This window comes from Gavialis gangeticus, unplaced genomic scaffold (genome assembly GCF_001723915.1).
Source record: "Gavialis gangeticus isolate Ggan-Ray unplaced genomic scaffold, GavGan_comp1, whole genome shotgun sequence".
NCBI lineage: Eukaryota > Metazoa > Chordata > Crocodylia > Gavialidae > Gavialis > Gavialis gangeticus.
The window spans coordinates 9,640,060-9,658,186 of NW_017729008.1; the positions used below are offsets into that span (position 1 = coordinate 9,640,060).

Consider the following 18,127-nt stretch of genomic DNA (forward strand, 5'->3'; position numbering starts at 1 on the left):
GGGGGGGGGGGGGGTCTAAAGCTGAGGAGCAACTACCAAGCCTACCAATGTTTTTGCCTCCAAACTTGGCACACAGATGGACCTTGCAGAAGGTTGCTCTTGGCTGACTTCAGAAATTGTCATAAAACATAAGGAAGGAAGGAACGCCTTAGACGTGTAGGGCAAAGGTCATTTAGCCTTTACAGATCAAAATCACCACCTTGCATTATGCCCAGAAAGCTACTGGCAGCCACCTGCTCCAGCTACCAAACAGTCAAGGGCTGCCCCACACAGGAGCACGACAACGGTCTAAACCTCAGGATTATGACATGGCAGTAAGGATGGTGGTGACCAACTCTGGATCTGAAGGAAAGGATTGCAGCCTTCTCAACAAGTGGAGCTGGCAAAAGGCACTCCTGGCCACCACCACCACCACAGAATCAAGGTGCATCAAAGGATCCAGGAGCAACCCAAGGTAACAAACTTGAGTGACTAAAGGAGGCTGAACCCCTTCCTCCCCTACCCCAAAGTCATTAATTCTGCCAACCACCACCACCTCTATCATTTCTGAATTCAGCTTCAACTGTTTAACACGCATACAATCAGGAACTGGGCTGAATGTTATAAACCTATGGATGGCACCTCAAACTTCATATGACCATTCCAAGCAGCCTCAGATGCATGATGAACGTGAGGCGCAAGAGGATGGAACCTTAAGACACCTTGTAGGGAAGGTCCCAAATGTACTAGATTTTTCAACAGTCTTTGATACAGTTGACCATGAGGTATTGATACCATGCTTACATGAACTCATAGGTATGCGGGTATGTGCAGGACCCCTCTTAACCTCCCTCATAGGAAAGAGAGGTTGAAAAGGGTGATGATGTCTGAGTACTTGTAGAAGTAACAGGATACATTTTCCCCTGTTGATCGCCAGCAAAGATTATTGATCAACAACGTAAACACAGTCTCCATACCATATCTAGAAGGAAGGCCAAACTGACTGCCGTCAAGGAATCTGGTAGAGTACAGATCCACATGGGCTGTCAGGTGAATATCCATTCAACAGCCTTTCTCTGCAAAAAGGGAGGCTGGAAATAGGGCAGTTGCTAGCTATGGAGTGAACATCAAGTGATATTTTTCTGAATAGGCTGGAAAATTAGAGACTCAAGCATAGTGCTCATCATGTCCATTAAAGAGTCAAGCATGAATGAAAAGAACTAAACAAGTTTTAATGTGCACAAGTTTTAATGCAGTAGACAAGCTTCTGCACTCCTTTATCCTCCTTCTCTAAATGATTACCTACTCCCTAATTCAGGAACCATCTTCTGTCTCCCAACTCAAAGAATTACAATTTATATCATTACATTAAGAATATCTGGTACCCTACACTCCTGAAAAGAGGCACTGACAACCCACATCAGCACTGGCTCCAATCTCATCTGGCTGGCTTCTACAAGGCACTACAGGTATGGGTCTACTTCACAGCTACATGTACTAAGGACATTAAACAATCCAATGCCAAAGACCCAAACCAAGTAACAGTCCCCTCCCTGCTTGTCCTAGCAACTTTTGCTGTTAAGAGACCTTGAAATGGCAGTAAAGAAGTACCTGCCCCCCATAGGACATTTTCACAAGAACTTCTGCCACTTTCTTTTTTGTTCCTACGACCACACAGAGATGAATGGGGGTAAAAAGGGACCGTAACAGCATCTGGTCAATTACTGCTGCCTTCCACATTGTAAAGGAAACGGGAGCATACCTTTCAGACTGGATAGTTATACATGGGGAATTATTCAATTATGCGCCCCAGCAAATCTGCACATAAAAAGTATAACTGCACATAATTGTATAATTTTTCATAATTTAATCTGGGTGGGCTCTGTGCTTCCAACTCCGCAGGGCTCCTACCTGGACTGCTGGAAGGCACCGAGCGTGGTAGCATGAGACTCAACAGCTGGTCAGTGGGGAGGGGAGCTTCTGCCTGCAGGAGGGGGAGTGGACATGGGGTTTCTGGGTGGTCATGCAGACGTGTGTGGGGGGGTGTGGGATTCCCTGCCATACCCCCTCATGTTCCACAGCCCCTGCCAGCGCTGGCGGCAGCAGTAGCAAGCAGAGGGCCCTCAGAGTAGTCATCGCTGTAGCAGGCAGAGCCCCTTGGTGGACTGCAACCTCAGCCAAGTCCCAGGGGCTGCGTGTAGCAGCACAGAGCCAACCCAGCCATCACTAGCACACATATTCAACCCAAACCAGGCCGGCTACATGCCAGCACATGGGGCTCATAGCACTGCAGTAGGGAGCTGTGGACCATCAAGTCAGGCCGGCCAGCTCCATGCCTCCATGTGGGGCTTCCACCACCCCAGCAGAGAGTCTCACATGGAGACATGAAGCCAGCCCAGACCAATGGCACACAACTCTGTGCCTCCACATGCGGCTTCACGCCGGAGTGCTGAAAGCCCCACATGGAAGCACGGGGCCCACGGGACAGAGAGCCATGCACCATTGGTCTGAGCTGGCTCTGTGCCTCCATGTGGGACTTCCAGCACTCCAGCAAGAAACCATACATGGAGGCATGGAGCCTGCCCAGTCTGATGGTGTGCAGCTCCCACCTACAGTGCCACAAACCCCACATGCTAGCACAGAACCAGCCTGGTAAGGTCTGAAGGTGTGAACCAATGGGCTAGGCTGAACTGGCTCCATGTCACCATGTGCAGCCCCTGGGACTCAGCACATAATTTTGGATTTTTCTGTGCATAATTACCCGGGGTGTAAATAGTTTGCTCTCAACTGACGGGCATTATTTTTTCAACCTTTGTTGGAATTAATTTTCTAGAGAAAAAGGCACTGTGTACACTACAAAGTTAACTGATAAGATGGCTCTGCCAGGAAAGGGTCTGAGATAAATCAAATATTGTCCAGCCAACATGGAAATGCCCTCATTGTGGATACAGTTGTGTTGACTGCAAAGTGCTTTTTGTGACTTCTCCTATATTCAGGTAGGTGGTATACTGCATTTTCTCACATACAACAAAATAGAGTACACAACCTGTTTTGAATGGCAAAAAAGGAAAAAAATACTTTCCTTGTAATAAATAACTGAGTAACAACAGCTAGGGAGCTGAGCCTGCTCACTGTTCTGCTCCCTGTAGTCTGCTGGAGATTTTACTTTGTTTCAGCCGGTAAGCAGTGGGACCTGCTCTTACAATACTTTATCACACATAATGCACAATTCATTTTCCAGCACTTGTTTAGGGGGATGGGAGGGGCAGGACATGTATATGCGAGAAGACTGTAGTTGTACTTCATCTCTACTAGGGACCCTCTGTCAGCATTGCTATGCCTGCAGTCTCTCTAATGTAGATATACTCAAATACCATTCACTGAAAATGACTCAAACAGGGAGGTCAATATAATGTGTGGGTGGGTTTCAAGTGAGAATCAAATGTGCAATGACTTCATATATTCAATACTCAGTGGGTATGAAGAAAAAAAAAAAAAAGACTGGCCAAAAAAAAATTGTTTCCAAGTGAAGTGGTAAAAACTTTCTTACACTGGGTAATTAAAAACTAGATTAAAAAGCGTGAGGACCTGACTACACACAACAGGAGGAAAGTCAGTTAAACCCAAGCAATGGCACACAAACTGTTGAAAATTAGATAATCCATGACAGCATCCACATGATCAGCAGCTTTCTTCTGGGATCTAAATTTGTACTTCCACAAAGCAGGGACCTTCCTCTGTATTGTGTATGCAGCATTCTGGAAAGGCATCCCAAGATCCTATGCCCATTATTTGGCTCTACCCACTGTGAGATCAGAGCAGAAGCCAGTCAGAATCAACAAAAAATATGGGACCTGGATCAAACTCAAACTTCTATGCTTCTCATTCATCCATTTCTTTCTCTGGCCACCGCCTTTTTCTAACTTCTCAGTCAGTACATATAGAACAATGCACCTCACCACAAAGCTGTGGCTACAGCTTTACAAGTCAGCAACTTGCTAGCAAGCAGCTTTTCCCAGCAACACCATCAAAGGGAAGATGAAAAGGACATCAATAACCAGCTGCTTCAGAAAGAACTTTATCCCCTTTTACTCAGTACAACAATATTCCTGGGCTTGCGCTACCACTATCACAAGACCATGTGGCCATCACTATCTCCAACTGCTAGTAGTCAGTTCAATATTCCAGGTGTGCAGACTGTTGAAACTGTAGGACTAGGGACAGATGTTACACATAGACCAGTTTAACTGATCAGAAACTGGTTTAAACTCATAACAGAACACATGTTCAGTGCACATAAACCAGTCTGAAAAGGGCTGAAACCAGTTTGAGAGAAACCTGGTTGAATGCCGTATCAGACTTAACTGATTTGGGTCAAACCAGTTTATGCAATGTTTGTCCCAGACCCCTTCCTGGTTTAACTTAAGCCAGTCCTCCAGCATCCCAGACGTTTTGCAGCCCTGGGCAGGACTCTGCTCTCTGCTCCAGCCCAGCAGGGCTGGTCCCACCCCGCCATTCCCTGGCTGGAGCTCCAGCAGAGACTGCAGGTACAGCATGGCTTCCTCCTGCTCAGGCAGGGAACCCCCCCCCCCGCTTTACACAGACACCTCTCAGCATTACCTAGCATACCACATGTTGGCTACAGTCTGTGCTGTGGTAGACAGGACTAAGGCAGACAGGACAGTGTCCACTTAGGGCTTTTTGGAGTTGATCAACAGGTAGCTGGTAATGTCTCTCCATTCCTTCCTTGGAAAAAGCTGTTTAAGAAAAGCTTGAACTAATGAGAAAGGCTTTTTTGTTGATGGGCTGATAAATGCTGACAACTCCCTGTGGAACTCCCTGCTGTGTAACTAAATGCTCTATTATCAACTCCCTGCTGGCTCCCTCCTGGCCAGAAGCATGAGGGGTTGGGGAGGGAAAAGGGAAACCTCTCCCTAATTAGAGCATCCTGCCAGGGCCTGGCCACACCCCACCTCAGCTCAGCACTGTAGAAGGAAAGGGATGGAAGGCAGCACCCCCAGCTTCCAGCCTGAGCCACTGCAGGTATCTGCCTGCATTTTTTCAGTCCACAGGGGATGTCTGTACAGTTACAAACCAGTTCAGCCTAGCCAGGTTAGACTAGCCTGCAAAAGCTGAATCAAATCAGTCTCAGGCTTTTTGAATGTCTGTCAAAGGAACAGTTTAATCCTGCAAACATTTTAGAAAGAAACAGTTTATTACCAAACCTCTGTAGGATCAAAGTGGAGTGCACCTCAGAAATTGAAAGTGTCACTGCACCATCTAATGACAAGTTTACACGCGGCTGAAAACACCTGCTTTGGTTTATAACTGCATTGTGTGTGTTCCTGATTTGTGACAGCAAAAGGAGAGCATCTCACCAATGCCTAGGATTGAGGGTTAGAGACTTTCAGAACACTAAAAATAGCCAAGCAAGACAGCTTCTCCAAAATACCCACATGCCCTACAATATTTTATATTCCTAAATGAAGACAGGAAGAACTGAAATGTAACTGAGTTTGTGCTTATGTATTCTTCTTCGTATAATTTGTCATTCATACCATATCAGTATTTCAAACATTTCATGAATATTTATAAGAATTTTAGGAACTAGTTCATGACATTTCATGGAGATTATTAAAATGAGAACTGCATTTTCACACTTGGTTACTGGGCTTTAGTACAATTATGTATGTACGTGACTTTCTTTTAGCATATTATCTTGAACTCTGGGCTGTGATGTTTTCCTTATGTTTTGTTTAAATTGTCTGAATACTGCTGTTAAATTTCTATAGCAGTACTCATGATATTTAATAAACAGTGTTAGGTGTTAAAACTGACCACTTCAGGAAATTTTATGCAGTTTCACTAAATATTGTATAGGGGCTGCTTTTTATTTTAGGCTTATATTTTATTGATTCTTTGTTTATTTAGTTTGGCTTGATGTAATTTTCAATATATACTTCATGAATATTTCATAAACATTTCATGGCATATTTCATGAGTACTTCATGAATATTTTTATGAACTCTCATGAAATTGTTAAATATGAAGACTGCAATTTCATAGTTGAGAACTTACAAAGTTAGACAAAAGCAAAAGTTTCATAGTGGAATTTAACATACAGTTCAACTTATCAGTAAAGTTCACAGCATATGAAAATAAAAATGCACAAAACTTTGGCCTTGCAACTTAGAGGTGGGTTTCCTGCCTGGTCATTTTCCAGGTACTTTGGGAATCCAAATGAAGTGGGGAAAAAAACCTCTAGCCCCTACATGTGTCTGGGTATTTTTAATGGAGGCCCTACCCCATCACTGAAGCAGAGAGGGAGCCAGGGAAAAGCTGGCTGGCTCCAGCCCCATGGAGAAACTGACAAGGGAAGATGGCCCTTTAATAAAATGGTTGCCTGCCCCAGGTGTGGCCAACACAGTACAGCTAGCAATTAACAGGTCTGGGGCAGCAGTAGCAAGTCAGGTGACCAGAAAGGGGGTTAAAGGCATATAAATACATCACATGAAGTAAGGGAGAAGGTCTGACTCTGTAGGCTGCAAGGAACAGTATCCAGGGAGGAGAGGGTCCTGTCTGGCCATAGAGGAAGGACTTCAGACTGCAGGAAAGCTGAAAGGAAGCCCCTGCACAACCAGTCAGCAGGGGTAAGCATTTTAGCCATGGCGTTGAAGCTCATTGCGACTGTGGTGTTGACTCAGGGTTGGGGAAACCTTTTGTGTGGAAGTGGATGCTCATATTTTTCCATTTGTGTTGAAGCTGGACTGGAGGACCAGGCTGTGGCTGTAGGGGAAGAGGAAGCCACAGAGAAGGGCACCAGGGGAACCCCAAGTCCTAAACCCCTCAAGGGGAGGAAGAGGGGGCACTGCTGTCAGTGGAAGGCCTGTGGTAAGACTGAAAAGACTGGGCATGGAAACCCAGAGACTGAGAAAGGCAAAATTGGGGCCAAGAGGCCCAGAGTCCATAAAGGGCAAGGCTGGAGCTGGGGCCCACAAACCTCAGGCAAAGGGGCCCAGTCAAAGTAAAGTGGGCCAAAGACAGTGAGCCTCAGCCCAGACAAGGACCCAAGACCTGAAGCACCCCCCCACCCCCATCCTCTAGGGGCAGCCTCCCTGTCCAATTATAACATCAAAGCACAAAACTGTCCCTAGGGGAGGGCAAATCGGGGTGACTGCCCCAGGCCCCACTTTGGGGGGCCCCACGGAGCTGGGCGAAGCGGCGGCAGCATGGAGCTGGGCAGAGCAGTGGCTCCACATCGTCACTTGCTACCCCCACCCCTAATGCTAATACCGCTGCTGCCAATGGCAGCAGCAGCTTCTTTGGGTCCAGGATCAAAGCAGGGGCAGGGCCCCACATGGGCTGATTTGCCCTGGGTCCCGCACCCTGCTCGGGTCACCTCTGCCAAAGCAGGATAATAGGGTGGAACTCTGAGAGGCCAAAGGGTGCAAGCAAGGTGAGATCCAGGCAGCTGCTAGAGGGTGACTTTGCCACCCCAGCACCAGACCTGCTACAGTATTCAAAGATGACCTTCCAGAAACCACTTTTATCCCTATGTTAAGTCCTATGAGGAAAAGAAAGGAGCTATAAGTTGGCATCCATGGATCAAGCTGATGCTCTCCACCAAACCAACTTCTACAAGTACAGGATCTGCATGAAGGTTGTCTGCTTTGCTAAGTAAGTTTTCCAGTAAAGTTGTTTGTCTGTTTATGCCTTTGCACACAGACCCACCCAGTATTATGAAGCTTTTCTCACCAGCTCAGGGGTCACGATAAGACCCTCTTAAACCAGTTCCATGTCCTCTTTTCTCAATCTTAAGGCACCCCCTCTATTCCTGGGCTGCCTGACTTCATTTCTTTGAGGCTCTTTGAAGATCTCCAACTTTTCCTCCTCTAATTTTCTCTTTCTTCCCCAACTCAGGCTTCCCACATGTTGAGATGTTGATGAGGGCAGCTAAGCTGCAGAGCCTGCGAAATGCAAGAAAAAATAACAGCAGTTTTTCTCCTTTGTTCAGTTTCCACAACCATTAAGGGAAGATTTTTTTCTCCCTCAGCTTTGAGATGCCCCCTCATAGACCAGGGGTCACTAACATTTTTGGGCAGAGTGCCAAAAACACCCTCAACCTCAGCTTGCAAGATGTTTACATGTCAGGGGCAGAAAGCAAGGGACTCGATCCTCGTTTTGGCAGCACAACCCTGGTCTCTTCCTTTCCATCTGTACCGAGGCATGTGCACCAAGCAAAATACCTTCACATGCCCCACTCTGGCACCCATGCTAAGGGTCGCCTACCCCTGACATACACTTTTCTCAGTATTATGAAGCTATTGAGGGGTAAAATCATTTTCCACCTTGCTTTCCCTGTATTATAGCCTCTGCGTAGTGCTCACAAGTTTATCTAAGCAGGTGGGTGTTTGGTGATTAATTAAGATGATCTGCAGTACTGGTAAGCAGTATTTTCTTAGATTTCATAGACGTTAGGGCTGGAAGGGGACTCAAAGATCATCAAGTCCAGCCCCCACCCCAGGGGCAGGAAGTCAGCTAGGGTCAAAGGATCCCAGCACGATAAGCATCCAAGCATTTCTTGAATGAGTCCAGAGTAGGTGCCTGCACCACTTCTGGAGGGTGTTTATTCCAGGTCTTGGGGGATCGGACAGTAAAGAAATGTTTTCTTATGTCCAGCCTAAATTGGTCTTGAAGGAGTTTATGACCATTGGTCCTTGTTTTTCCTTGGGGCACTTTGGTGAACAGACATTCTCCCAGGTCCTGATGTAGACCCCTTATGTACCTATAAGCGCCATCAGGTCCCCCCTGAGCCTGCGCTTTTCCAGGCTGAAGAGTCCCATGGCTCTCTTCCTCAACCATAAGGAAGACTCAGAGAAAGAAGAGCTGGACTATCTGAAATTTGCTCTCTCTCTCTCAAAATTCATGATCAAGGAACTTCCTGTCTCCAGAGGGAATCTCCACTTGCCTCTGGCTGATACTTGTGAGTAAGCTACCCAAGATCTAACTAGCTATAAAGCTTACAGTAACTCAGATGTGTGATCAAAGGCTACCCAGCCATGCCAGTTTGCTCTATGGGATTTCTCTGACATTGCTCTACCCTGTACCCTGTTGTAACCCTACCCCTCGTAACCAATAAAGTTCTCCTTTGTACCTAGCATGGGAGACTTATCGGGTGTGGGTCTAGATTATGCCTTGGGGTCCCCTTGGTTTGGCTGACTAACGGAGACCACTACTTGTGCTTCCTGCTGAGGGAAGCACCCCCAAGTGCTTGAAGTGAGACACAAGTATCTTCAAGGGCTACTAGGCCTGTGTTACCCACAGGACACAGAGCCAGAATCAAGCCCAGCCCTGGGTGGTGGCGATTTTTACCCCAGGCTAGCAGGTGTGGTCCAGGAAGGGGGTCAGCCAGACATGAGGCACCCCCAGGGAGGCACTTGGAGCCTGGAAGGTGGTCGGGCACAGCGAGGTGGGTGGCTCAAAGCAGGAGCTCCCTCTACTGGTCCGCCACAGAGCTCATCCACTCACGTTAGAAACTTTGTGACCAATCGGATTTGGATGAGTGATCTTCCCATGAGATTTTAAGGAAACATAGGGTGAAAATGGTTAGGAAGCCAGGTCAGTAACTACATATGTATCACAACTCTGCAGATACTCCTTACACCAAAGGACAAGGCAAGAAACAGACAGCAAGAATTTAAGAAGGCTAAAAGAAGGCCAACAACATATGAAGTGATATTCTTCCCTAGACTTATGAATTAATGTTTTTCCCCATGAAACATAGGAGGATGAAACAGAACTACCTGCTCTAGAACAAACAAGATCGTATCTGGGCCTTCTACTGTTACAGCCATTAACAGAACACTTTCTGTACCTTACTTTCTTCCCACAGCCATGACACAAATAGAATTTTGCAATTACTCTTTAAAATGTTTGCCTTAATATCCTATGCCCCCTATCTTAATGATGACTTATTATCACAATGTATTTTAACCTATATCTGAAACAGAATTTATTTACTGCAAAATGCTATGCTTTGTAACACAAAAACGCCTAAGATAGAAAACTTTATATAAAATATCTCCCTTAACATACTATGATAAAGTGAGGTGAACTCTTTTATACATTGCAGCTAAATATAACTTCCACCATGTCATGAAAGATGGAACTTTAAGCAAAGTATTCAGCAAACCACAAGACAAACTCATTTCAAAAGTACTCAGCTTTCCCAATGTCCTATCTCCATGTTAAATATGTTATCAAAATCTGATATACTGAAAGGGGAAAGGGAACAGGATTCCAGCTCACTGCTCTTGATCTAATGTTGCAAGTATCCCACATTTACATACCACTCAAACATCCCTTTTTCAATAGCTGTGCACAGCATTATTGGGGATAGCCTTCAAAGGCTTCCTAAACTTCCATCTCTCCATACACAATGAGTAGATCCAGGACTTCTGCATGGCTCCTAGCAGCTACACAAAGCATGGCACAGTACTACAATCTAAAAATACTAATTATGGAGTGATTAATCTGACCTCACGAATGGCCCAATCCTGATGACAAATGAGCATTTAAAACAGAAAGATTATAATGGTCAAGAGAATCACACAGCAGTTAGAAGGGGCACAAATCAATCCTGGCAGGATGCCAATCAGGGTGGCATGGCAGTTAAACGACTGTCAAACAAGAACATTAGTCCTCGTTAAATTAGTGTGTAGTAAACAAAATATAATTTTTAAGCAAGAGAATAAAATACCTATAATCTGACCAATTTATATAGACTAAAAATTGTATCCTATAGAAACTAGTCATTTCAATGTATATACACTAGGTTTAATGCAAACTAAACCACCCCAGAGTAGATTAAGTCCCAAGTTTACAAAAGAATAGCCCTTGCAGAGAAATTAACTGAACAAAACTCCCCTCATTCCAAAAATTACAGAATATTTCCTAATTGTGTTGCATAGGTCAAGGGTAGCACAGATGCCACAAGTGACACGGGCAGCCTCTGTGTGGCACATGGCAAATAAGGGAGGGAACAGGGGTGGATGGGTTAAGAGCAGAAAGCAGACCAACAAACCATCAGGGAACACAGGCAGGAAACAGAAAGTATAGGAGCACATTACTTATAGGAAGTGAATGGGAGTGGCACAGCTGCCAAAAAGATTGATGCCTATTGATCTGGTTATCAAGTAAAACAACACACAATGGTTCCCACATTTTGCAAAAATTTGAACTTTCAAATAAGAGCATCATAAAGATCTCCCATTTCATACTTGAAGGAACACACACACACGTGTGTGTGCGTGCGCGTGTGTGTGTTTAAAAGGTGACTTTGTACTCCATGGGACATTACACATTTTAACAGTTTGAGTTACAGAAATATTATTGAACTCCATTATTTTATTTATATCTTGCAAATTAGATTCAAACGGACTTTGCTAGGATACTTTTGTAATGTCATAACTTGCTCTTTCAACTCTAATTTCCAATAAGATTAAACAGTTGGTGTTGCCAACTCTCACTCTTATCATGAACTGCAAGATTTTTGGTGTATTTCTTCCAAGATGAAGACACGTGACTAAAATGACAGATTCTACCCATGAACATGTAACTGGAATACGTAACAAAAGTTAAGAAACCAGTATGACAAAAAAGAACCCAATATTTATGTATTTATTTATTTATTTTAATTCAAGTTGGAGGACTGGGTCTTTTTTATATTTAAGGTTAATAATATTCAAGACTAAATACCAGGGAAAATAAGTCACTTGAATATTATTTCTATTATAGTTCAACATGCGACAAAGACATTTAAAATGCAGTTCGTGCATGCACATCTTTTCATTTGTAGAAAAACTCTTAGAATAACCATTCCCTCCCCCATACCCGCACCTCCCCAAGACAATTACTGAAAAAATATCATGTTCTCCGATTCCATCATACTGACTTTCAAGCAAATGCATTAGGGATCAGTAGGGTCTCACAATGTAAGTTGGTGGTAAAGACAAACTTATTTACCATATTAATTAAATGGTCTATTTAACATGGAATATCAATTCTCTAATCACATCTCATTTGAACTTCTTATTTCAATTAACAACTCTAAAGTCTACCAACAGAGAACCTACTGTTCTAGGATCATTAAGAACATTTTCATTATCTGTCAAATGAGGGAGTAAAAGGCAGAAACTGCAAGCACTCTCAGGAGTAGGCCTCTACCCTACTTAAGAGATGATTAGGGAGTAAGCATCAGTAGTACTCATTAGTTGCTTAGCAATGAAAAGATTTCCACTGAAAGAAAAAATGAAACAAAGAAATGGAGGTGTTGCCATGCAAATCAGTAAATGGATAGTCTTTCATCCACTCAAGGGTAATCTCTCCCCCATTAAATCTAATCAATCTAGATTAAGACATTGATGGACATCTCAGACAGAGGAGTGAAATTAGTTGCACAATATCTACAAACTCAGAAAAATCAACAGAACAATTAATGATCCACATAAATTTATGCATGCATAGTAATTGTTTTCATTATACACATATTTGAAAGGAAATCAAATAGAATGGAAATGGTTATTTATTCTATTTATTATTCTGCTCCTACAGCTTCTCAAACTTTATGGTTACTTCAATTTGTTTAATAGTCTATACAGCATAAGCAAGAAAATAGTTTAGGAACTCAGAACAGAAAAGTGAAGATCTGTGATGTACAGGTGACTTATGAAAGCATAAGCCAGTCAACTTTTACAATAACTTATTGGTACTGATTTAGCTAGATCACATAATGTAAATTATAATAGCAATAGAAAAAATATTCTTGGACCTTATACAGAAAAAACAGTCCATTTAAAAACAACACTCAGATGCCCTCTTCTTAATAATCATATGAAGATTAAATTACACATTATGGAAGAACATTAGGCTATACCCTAAGCAGTTTCAGTCCAACTTCAGCAATCTGATATATACCGGAATTCCTTCTAAAACTTCATTAGGACTATACATGGAGGAAGGTTTAGAGTACTCTTAAAGTCAACTAGATACCTACATTAATCAAGTTATTGGACGAAGGCCTTAATCTATACAAATCAATAATTTTGTACACCACCTATTTTAAACAAACAGTTTAGATGTAAATAATATAAAAGTATATTTAAAAGAGGCAGATAATATACAGTAACACTGACCAAACAGATTAATCTGCAAATAATATTAAAATCCCAACCAACACATAATAAAGTATTGTGGCAAATCTTACCTATATATTCACACATGAAGACCACAAAAAAAGGAGTAACTAGATCATTTATTCCCTGAACGTATCCACTGGCTGGATGCCGTATTGCCCAGATAAACAAAATTCGTTCAAAGATCTACGGGGGAAAAAGTTAAAGAAATTATGAAGAAAGCAATTTGTCAAACAACTAAGCACATTTACAACAAGTCATTTAAAAACATACAAGGACAAATTTAATATCAGACAGTCCCTAGCATAAAGAGCATGCATATAGAAGCATAAATTAACACTGGTATTAATAATGTAGTGTCAACGTTAATTACGTTTCTCAGTTATTTAAAAGACAGTATCTTCAGGATATTAGCACAGGCTAACGCCAACCTCACACATAGTTAATTGGTTACAAAAGGAACTTTGTTCATCAGCACATTTAGAAGAGAAAAAAAATGTTCACACCCTCCTCCCCAAAAAGTTTTACATCACCTTTCCATGACCTCCCCACCTCCAAAGACAAAAAATATTGAAGAACTATATACAAAACACTCCTAAATAAAATGCACACCTTATTTTTGGAAGGTTAAACGTAGGAAAAAAATATTTCCAAAGTCATGGCTGACTGTGACCAAGTAAATCCTCCTGGAAAAATAGAGTCTAAACAAGGTGATGTCCCAGACCCTCCGCCAAGGGCAGTAGCAAGACTATTAGTTCTTTACTGTAATTAGTTCTTGCTGTGAATTGAGTGTCTATATATATATTCTGTACTTCACCAGCACAAGATACTGCCCAAACTCCATTATCATGTTGCTGCTTGCTGGTCTGCTTAATACTAAGGTTAGTTCACTGCTGGTAATAAAGATGGTTCTCCCATGTTCTTTCTTCCATGATCTTTCTGGGACAAAAACCCCACAGATACAGAATAGTGACAATGAAGATGGGATCCCAATAAGTACAACGCTTCTAGTGCTTCAGTCGAGAGAACAAAAGGAAAAAAAGAAAAAAAAACCTTGCAGTGATTCATGTTGTAATCAAGCAGACTGGGGCTCTTCTCCTACCATGTTAACATGGCTACTTTGAGCAATACAGAAGAATGTGATGGGTCCAGTCCATCCACCTGGGACTCATACACTGACCAGCGAGATTTGACTAAGTACAGGCATTCAAAGAGCCCAAGGCAGAAGCACTTTAAGTATCACACTTTACTCAAAGCACTCTAGATTAGGTTGGGAGTGAACAGGATCAACATCTGCTGTTCAGTGCCAGGAGGAGGAGGAGAGCTCAGAGCCTGCCTGCACAAGCTGAGGCCAGTAGGCTGGGGGCACTCCCAAACTACTCCCAGGAGGCTTCCCAAAAATGCCGAGTTCAACTGAGCAGCCAGCCATCCCTGACTGACCAGCACAGACCCTCTCTCCCCAACCCCCTCAGCCCCCGTAGGCTGGCTGCTGTCAGCACCAGCAGCTGGAGGATGAGGGGGGAAAGGAAGCCCCCATGCTTCATGGACACTCCTCCCCCACCCCAGCTTGCTAGCTCGGGTCCTGGGGGGAGATGCAGGTAAACGTGGCAGGGGACCTCCACCTGCCTCCCACCCCTTTGCCCCAGCCTTCTGGCAGCTTCAGCTCAGAACTGCCCGACTTCCTGTTGCATGGGGAACTGGGCGTGGGGGGAACATACCCCATGCCACATGCCCCCTCCCCCCCCTGCTTGCTGGTTTGAGGGGGGGGGGCCAAACTGGGCCTATGTGGCAGGAGGGCTCCATTGCCCTCCCCACCACTACCACCACCAGCGCAGTGAAAATCCACACAGCTCTAAGCTGCAGCCATCAGGAAGCAGAGTGCAAGGAAACAAAGTCCCCTGCCGTGCAGACTCAGCCCAGCCCCCTCCCCAAGCAGCATTCCCTCTAAGCTGCATTATGTGTGCAGCCGTGCAGGCACGCCCCTGGCAGCACAGCATGAGCACACCTGCACATGCCGCGCAGCTTAGACAGAACGCTGTCCCCAAGATCTGAGCTAGCAAACCCAGTGGGACATTCAGGAGGGGGCCTCCATTCCCATACCCCCAGGTCCCAGCACAGTGAAAAGCCATGCACACCTCCCAGCAGCAGCAGTCAAAGGGCTGGGCACGCAGGGGGGAATGGAGCTCCCCTGCCATCTAGACCTGGCCTGGCCCTCTCCTGCCGAAACCCAAGCCAGCAAGCTGAAGTGAGGACCCAGGCAGCAGCAGGGCTCTGTTCCTCCCACATGCCGAGCCATGCAAGGAGGAGACAAAGCCTCTTCAATTTCATCTCTCTGTGACAGCCCAGGGGTGAGGCTGGACCAGTGCTCTCACAGCACAGACTGGCTGAGTCAAGCAGGCTGCCCAGTGAGGGGCCCCTGAGATGCCATCAGAATGTGACCTCTCTCAACTCATGATGGGTCTACTTATGGGGTGTGCTCCTTGGTGTAGTCTCTGGAGGGCCAGGTGTGGGAGCTCGAGGAGGAGATATGTCAGCTGTGGAGCATCAGGGCCCATGAAGACTTCACTGACAATTACTGCTAGACCCTTCTCCAGAAGGTAGAGGAGAAACAGACTGAGATGGTAGCCAACGTGATGGCTAACCAAGACGACCCATCTGGAGCGACCTGGAAGAAAGTCACCTCATGCTCCAGAAAACGAAAGGCCAGAGCAGCTCCTCCCCTGGCCATGCACAACAGGTACACTCCCCTCCCCATACATGAGGAGGCTCCAATGGTGACACCAGAAGAGGAAGATAAGCAGCTTGCTGCCACCCCCAAAAAGAGGCGCAAGGTGGTGGGTGGGCATGAACAAGCTCATGCCCCCGGCAGCCGGGGGGCACAGTGGCAGCGGAAGCATGGCAGCAGCAGCAGCAGCAAGCGGAGGAGCTCCCGCAGATGCCACCAGCTCTGTCAGCGGTGAGGGAGGGTGGCGAACATTGACCAAGGGTCAGCAACCCCATGCAGACACCGCCAGCCAGCAGGGGTCATGGACCGCCCACAATGCTGCCAGCGGTGTTGGCAGCAGGGTAGCAAGTGGCGACCACCCATAGGCACCGCTGAGTGCCAGCAGCACCTTTTTGTAGGGGGTGCACCACCACTCATGGGGTGCACATGCACCCCTATTCACCCCCCTATGCATTGCCCCTGGTTGGGGGGGGAGGACTCCCTCCTGCAGGGCATTGAGGGACCCATCTGCCATCCAGACCAAACTAAGATTGCTGAGGGACAGGGATACACAAATTCAAAACATGTCCAGAGACCAACATACAAGTAAACCCTGTAGATAGAGACACCAGGAGAGCCACCTTTTGCAGGAACTGAGGGAACAGTTCTCCATCAGCAGGACAGGAAGACACAGGCCTCAGTAGGAGGACTCAGGTGCCCATACACTAACGCCAGGAGCATGAGGAACAAGCAGGAGAAGCTAGCCATCCTACTCTCCAGTATGATCTAGTAGGGATTACAGAGATCTAGTGGGACTTCTCATATGACTGGAAGGTAGCTATAGAGGGCTAACACCCTGCATAGAAGGGACCGGGTGTGAAAGAAAGGTAGAGGCATTGATCTCTGTGTGAAACAGCAGTACACACCTCCTTGGAGGCTGATATTGGCTCAAAAAATGAACAGTTTCAAACCCTCTGGGTCAAGCTGCGGGGAGGGGGGGGCAGCAAGAGAGATCTAACTGTAGGTGTATACTACAGATGACCAAAGCAGGGGGAGGAACTCTATCTGGAGTTCACCCAAGAATTGAGTGAGGCCACATGTGCACGTGGCATGGTCGTCACAGACAATTTTAATTACCCGGACACCTCCTTGGAGGAACACTCGGCCAAGTTAGATCAGTCACAATTCTTCCTGACCTGTGTCAAGCAGCTCTTCCTGATTCAGGAGGTGCATGGGCCAACTGGAGGCGACACCCTGCTAGACTTGGTCCTGACCAAAGGAGATGGTCTTGTGACCAAACTTAAATACAGAGGGAAGTCTGGGCAACAGTGACCATGAGATTATCATGTTCACTGTCTGATGTAAAGTAGACAAAACAGATAATAGGATTGAAGTCTTGGACTTCAAAAATGCAAATATCAACAAGCTCAGCTCCCTAGTAGGTCAAGTGCTGTGGGACCAGGGACCAAAGGCAAAATGTGGTTGTTCCTTAAGGACACAATCCTTGAAGCACAAAGGAAGTCCATTCCCACACAGAGAAAAGGTGAACAGAAGGGCTAGGAAGTCGTCTTGGCTAAACAGGGAAATCACTGTCCTCTTAAGAAAGAAGAGGCTTATAAACAATAGAAGCTCAGGGCGGGCACAAGGAGGACTATTCCACAACAGCCCGCATTTGTAAGAGACAGATAAGACAGGCTAAAATGCCGACTGAACTTAGATTAGCAATGGGAATCAAGGACATCAAGAAATCCTTATTTAGATACATAGGAAACAGGAGGAAAACAAATGGGACTGTGGGGCCATTACTCAACAACTCAGGAGAGCTGGTTATCGGTACCAGAAGAAAACTAAACTCCTGAATGACTACTCCGCCTCAGTCTTTCACTGGACAAAGGGGAAACCATGCCAGGTAGAGCACAAGATGAGCACAGTAGGATTAATTGCCTTTCTACTATTTCCATAGAATTGGTGTATGACCAATTTTAAAAAAATGAGACATACAGGAGCCCCTCACAATTCACCAGTGATCCGTTCTGGAGAGCCCAGCAAATGGCGAAATCCATGAATACTGACGGGATCCCCCATCAGACCCCACAGCTGCCCTGCCCCCTTCCCCCAATGAGCAGCTGGAGGCATGGGGCTCCACCACAGGGCCTGGGGACCAACTGCGGCTGCCTCCAGGGGAGAAGATACCACCACCACCGCTGCCTTCCTCCCCATCCCCAGCACCCACTCTCCCCCCAACCTGGCT

At 45.4% G+C, this 18,127-nt stretch overlaps 1 protein-coding gene across 1 annotated transcript in view; it reads right to left on the minus strand.

Annotated features, from left to right (window-relative positions):
- Positions 1 to 18,127, minus strand: part of TBC1D22A (TBC1 domain family member 22A) — a 559,372-nt gene that overhangs the window by 429,532 nt on the left and 111,713 nt on the right. Inside the window, exon 8 of the mRNA XM_019509364.1 lies at positions 13,244 to 13,358. Coding sequence (XP_019364909.1) covers positions 13,244 to 13,358 — 115 coding nt within the window. The remainder of the gene's footprint in view (positions 1 to 13,243; positions 13,359 to 18,127) is intronic.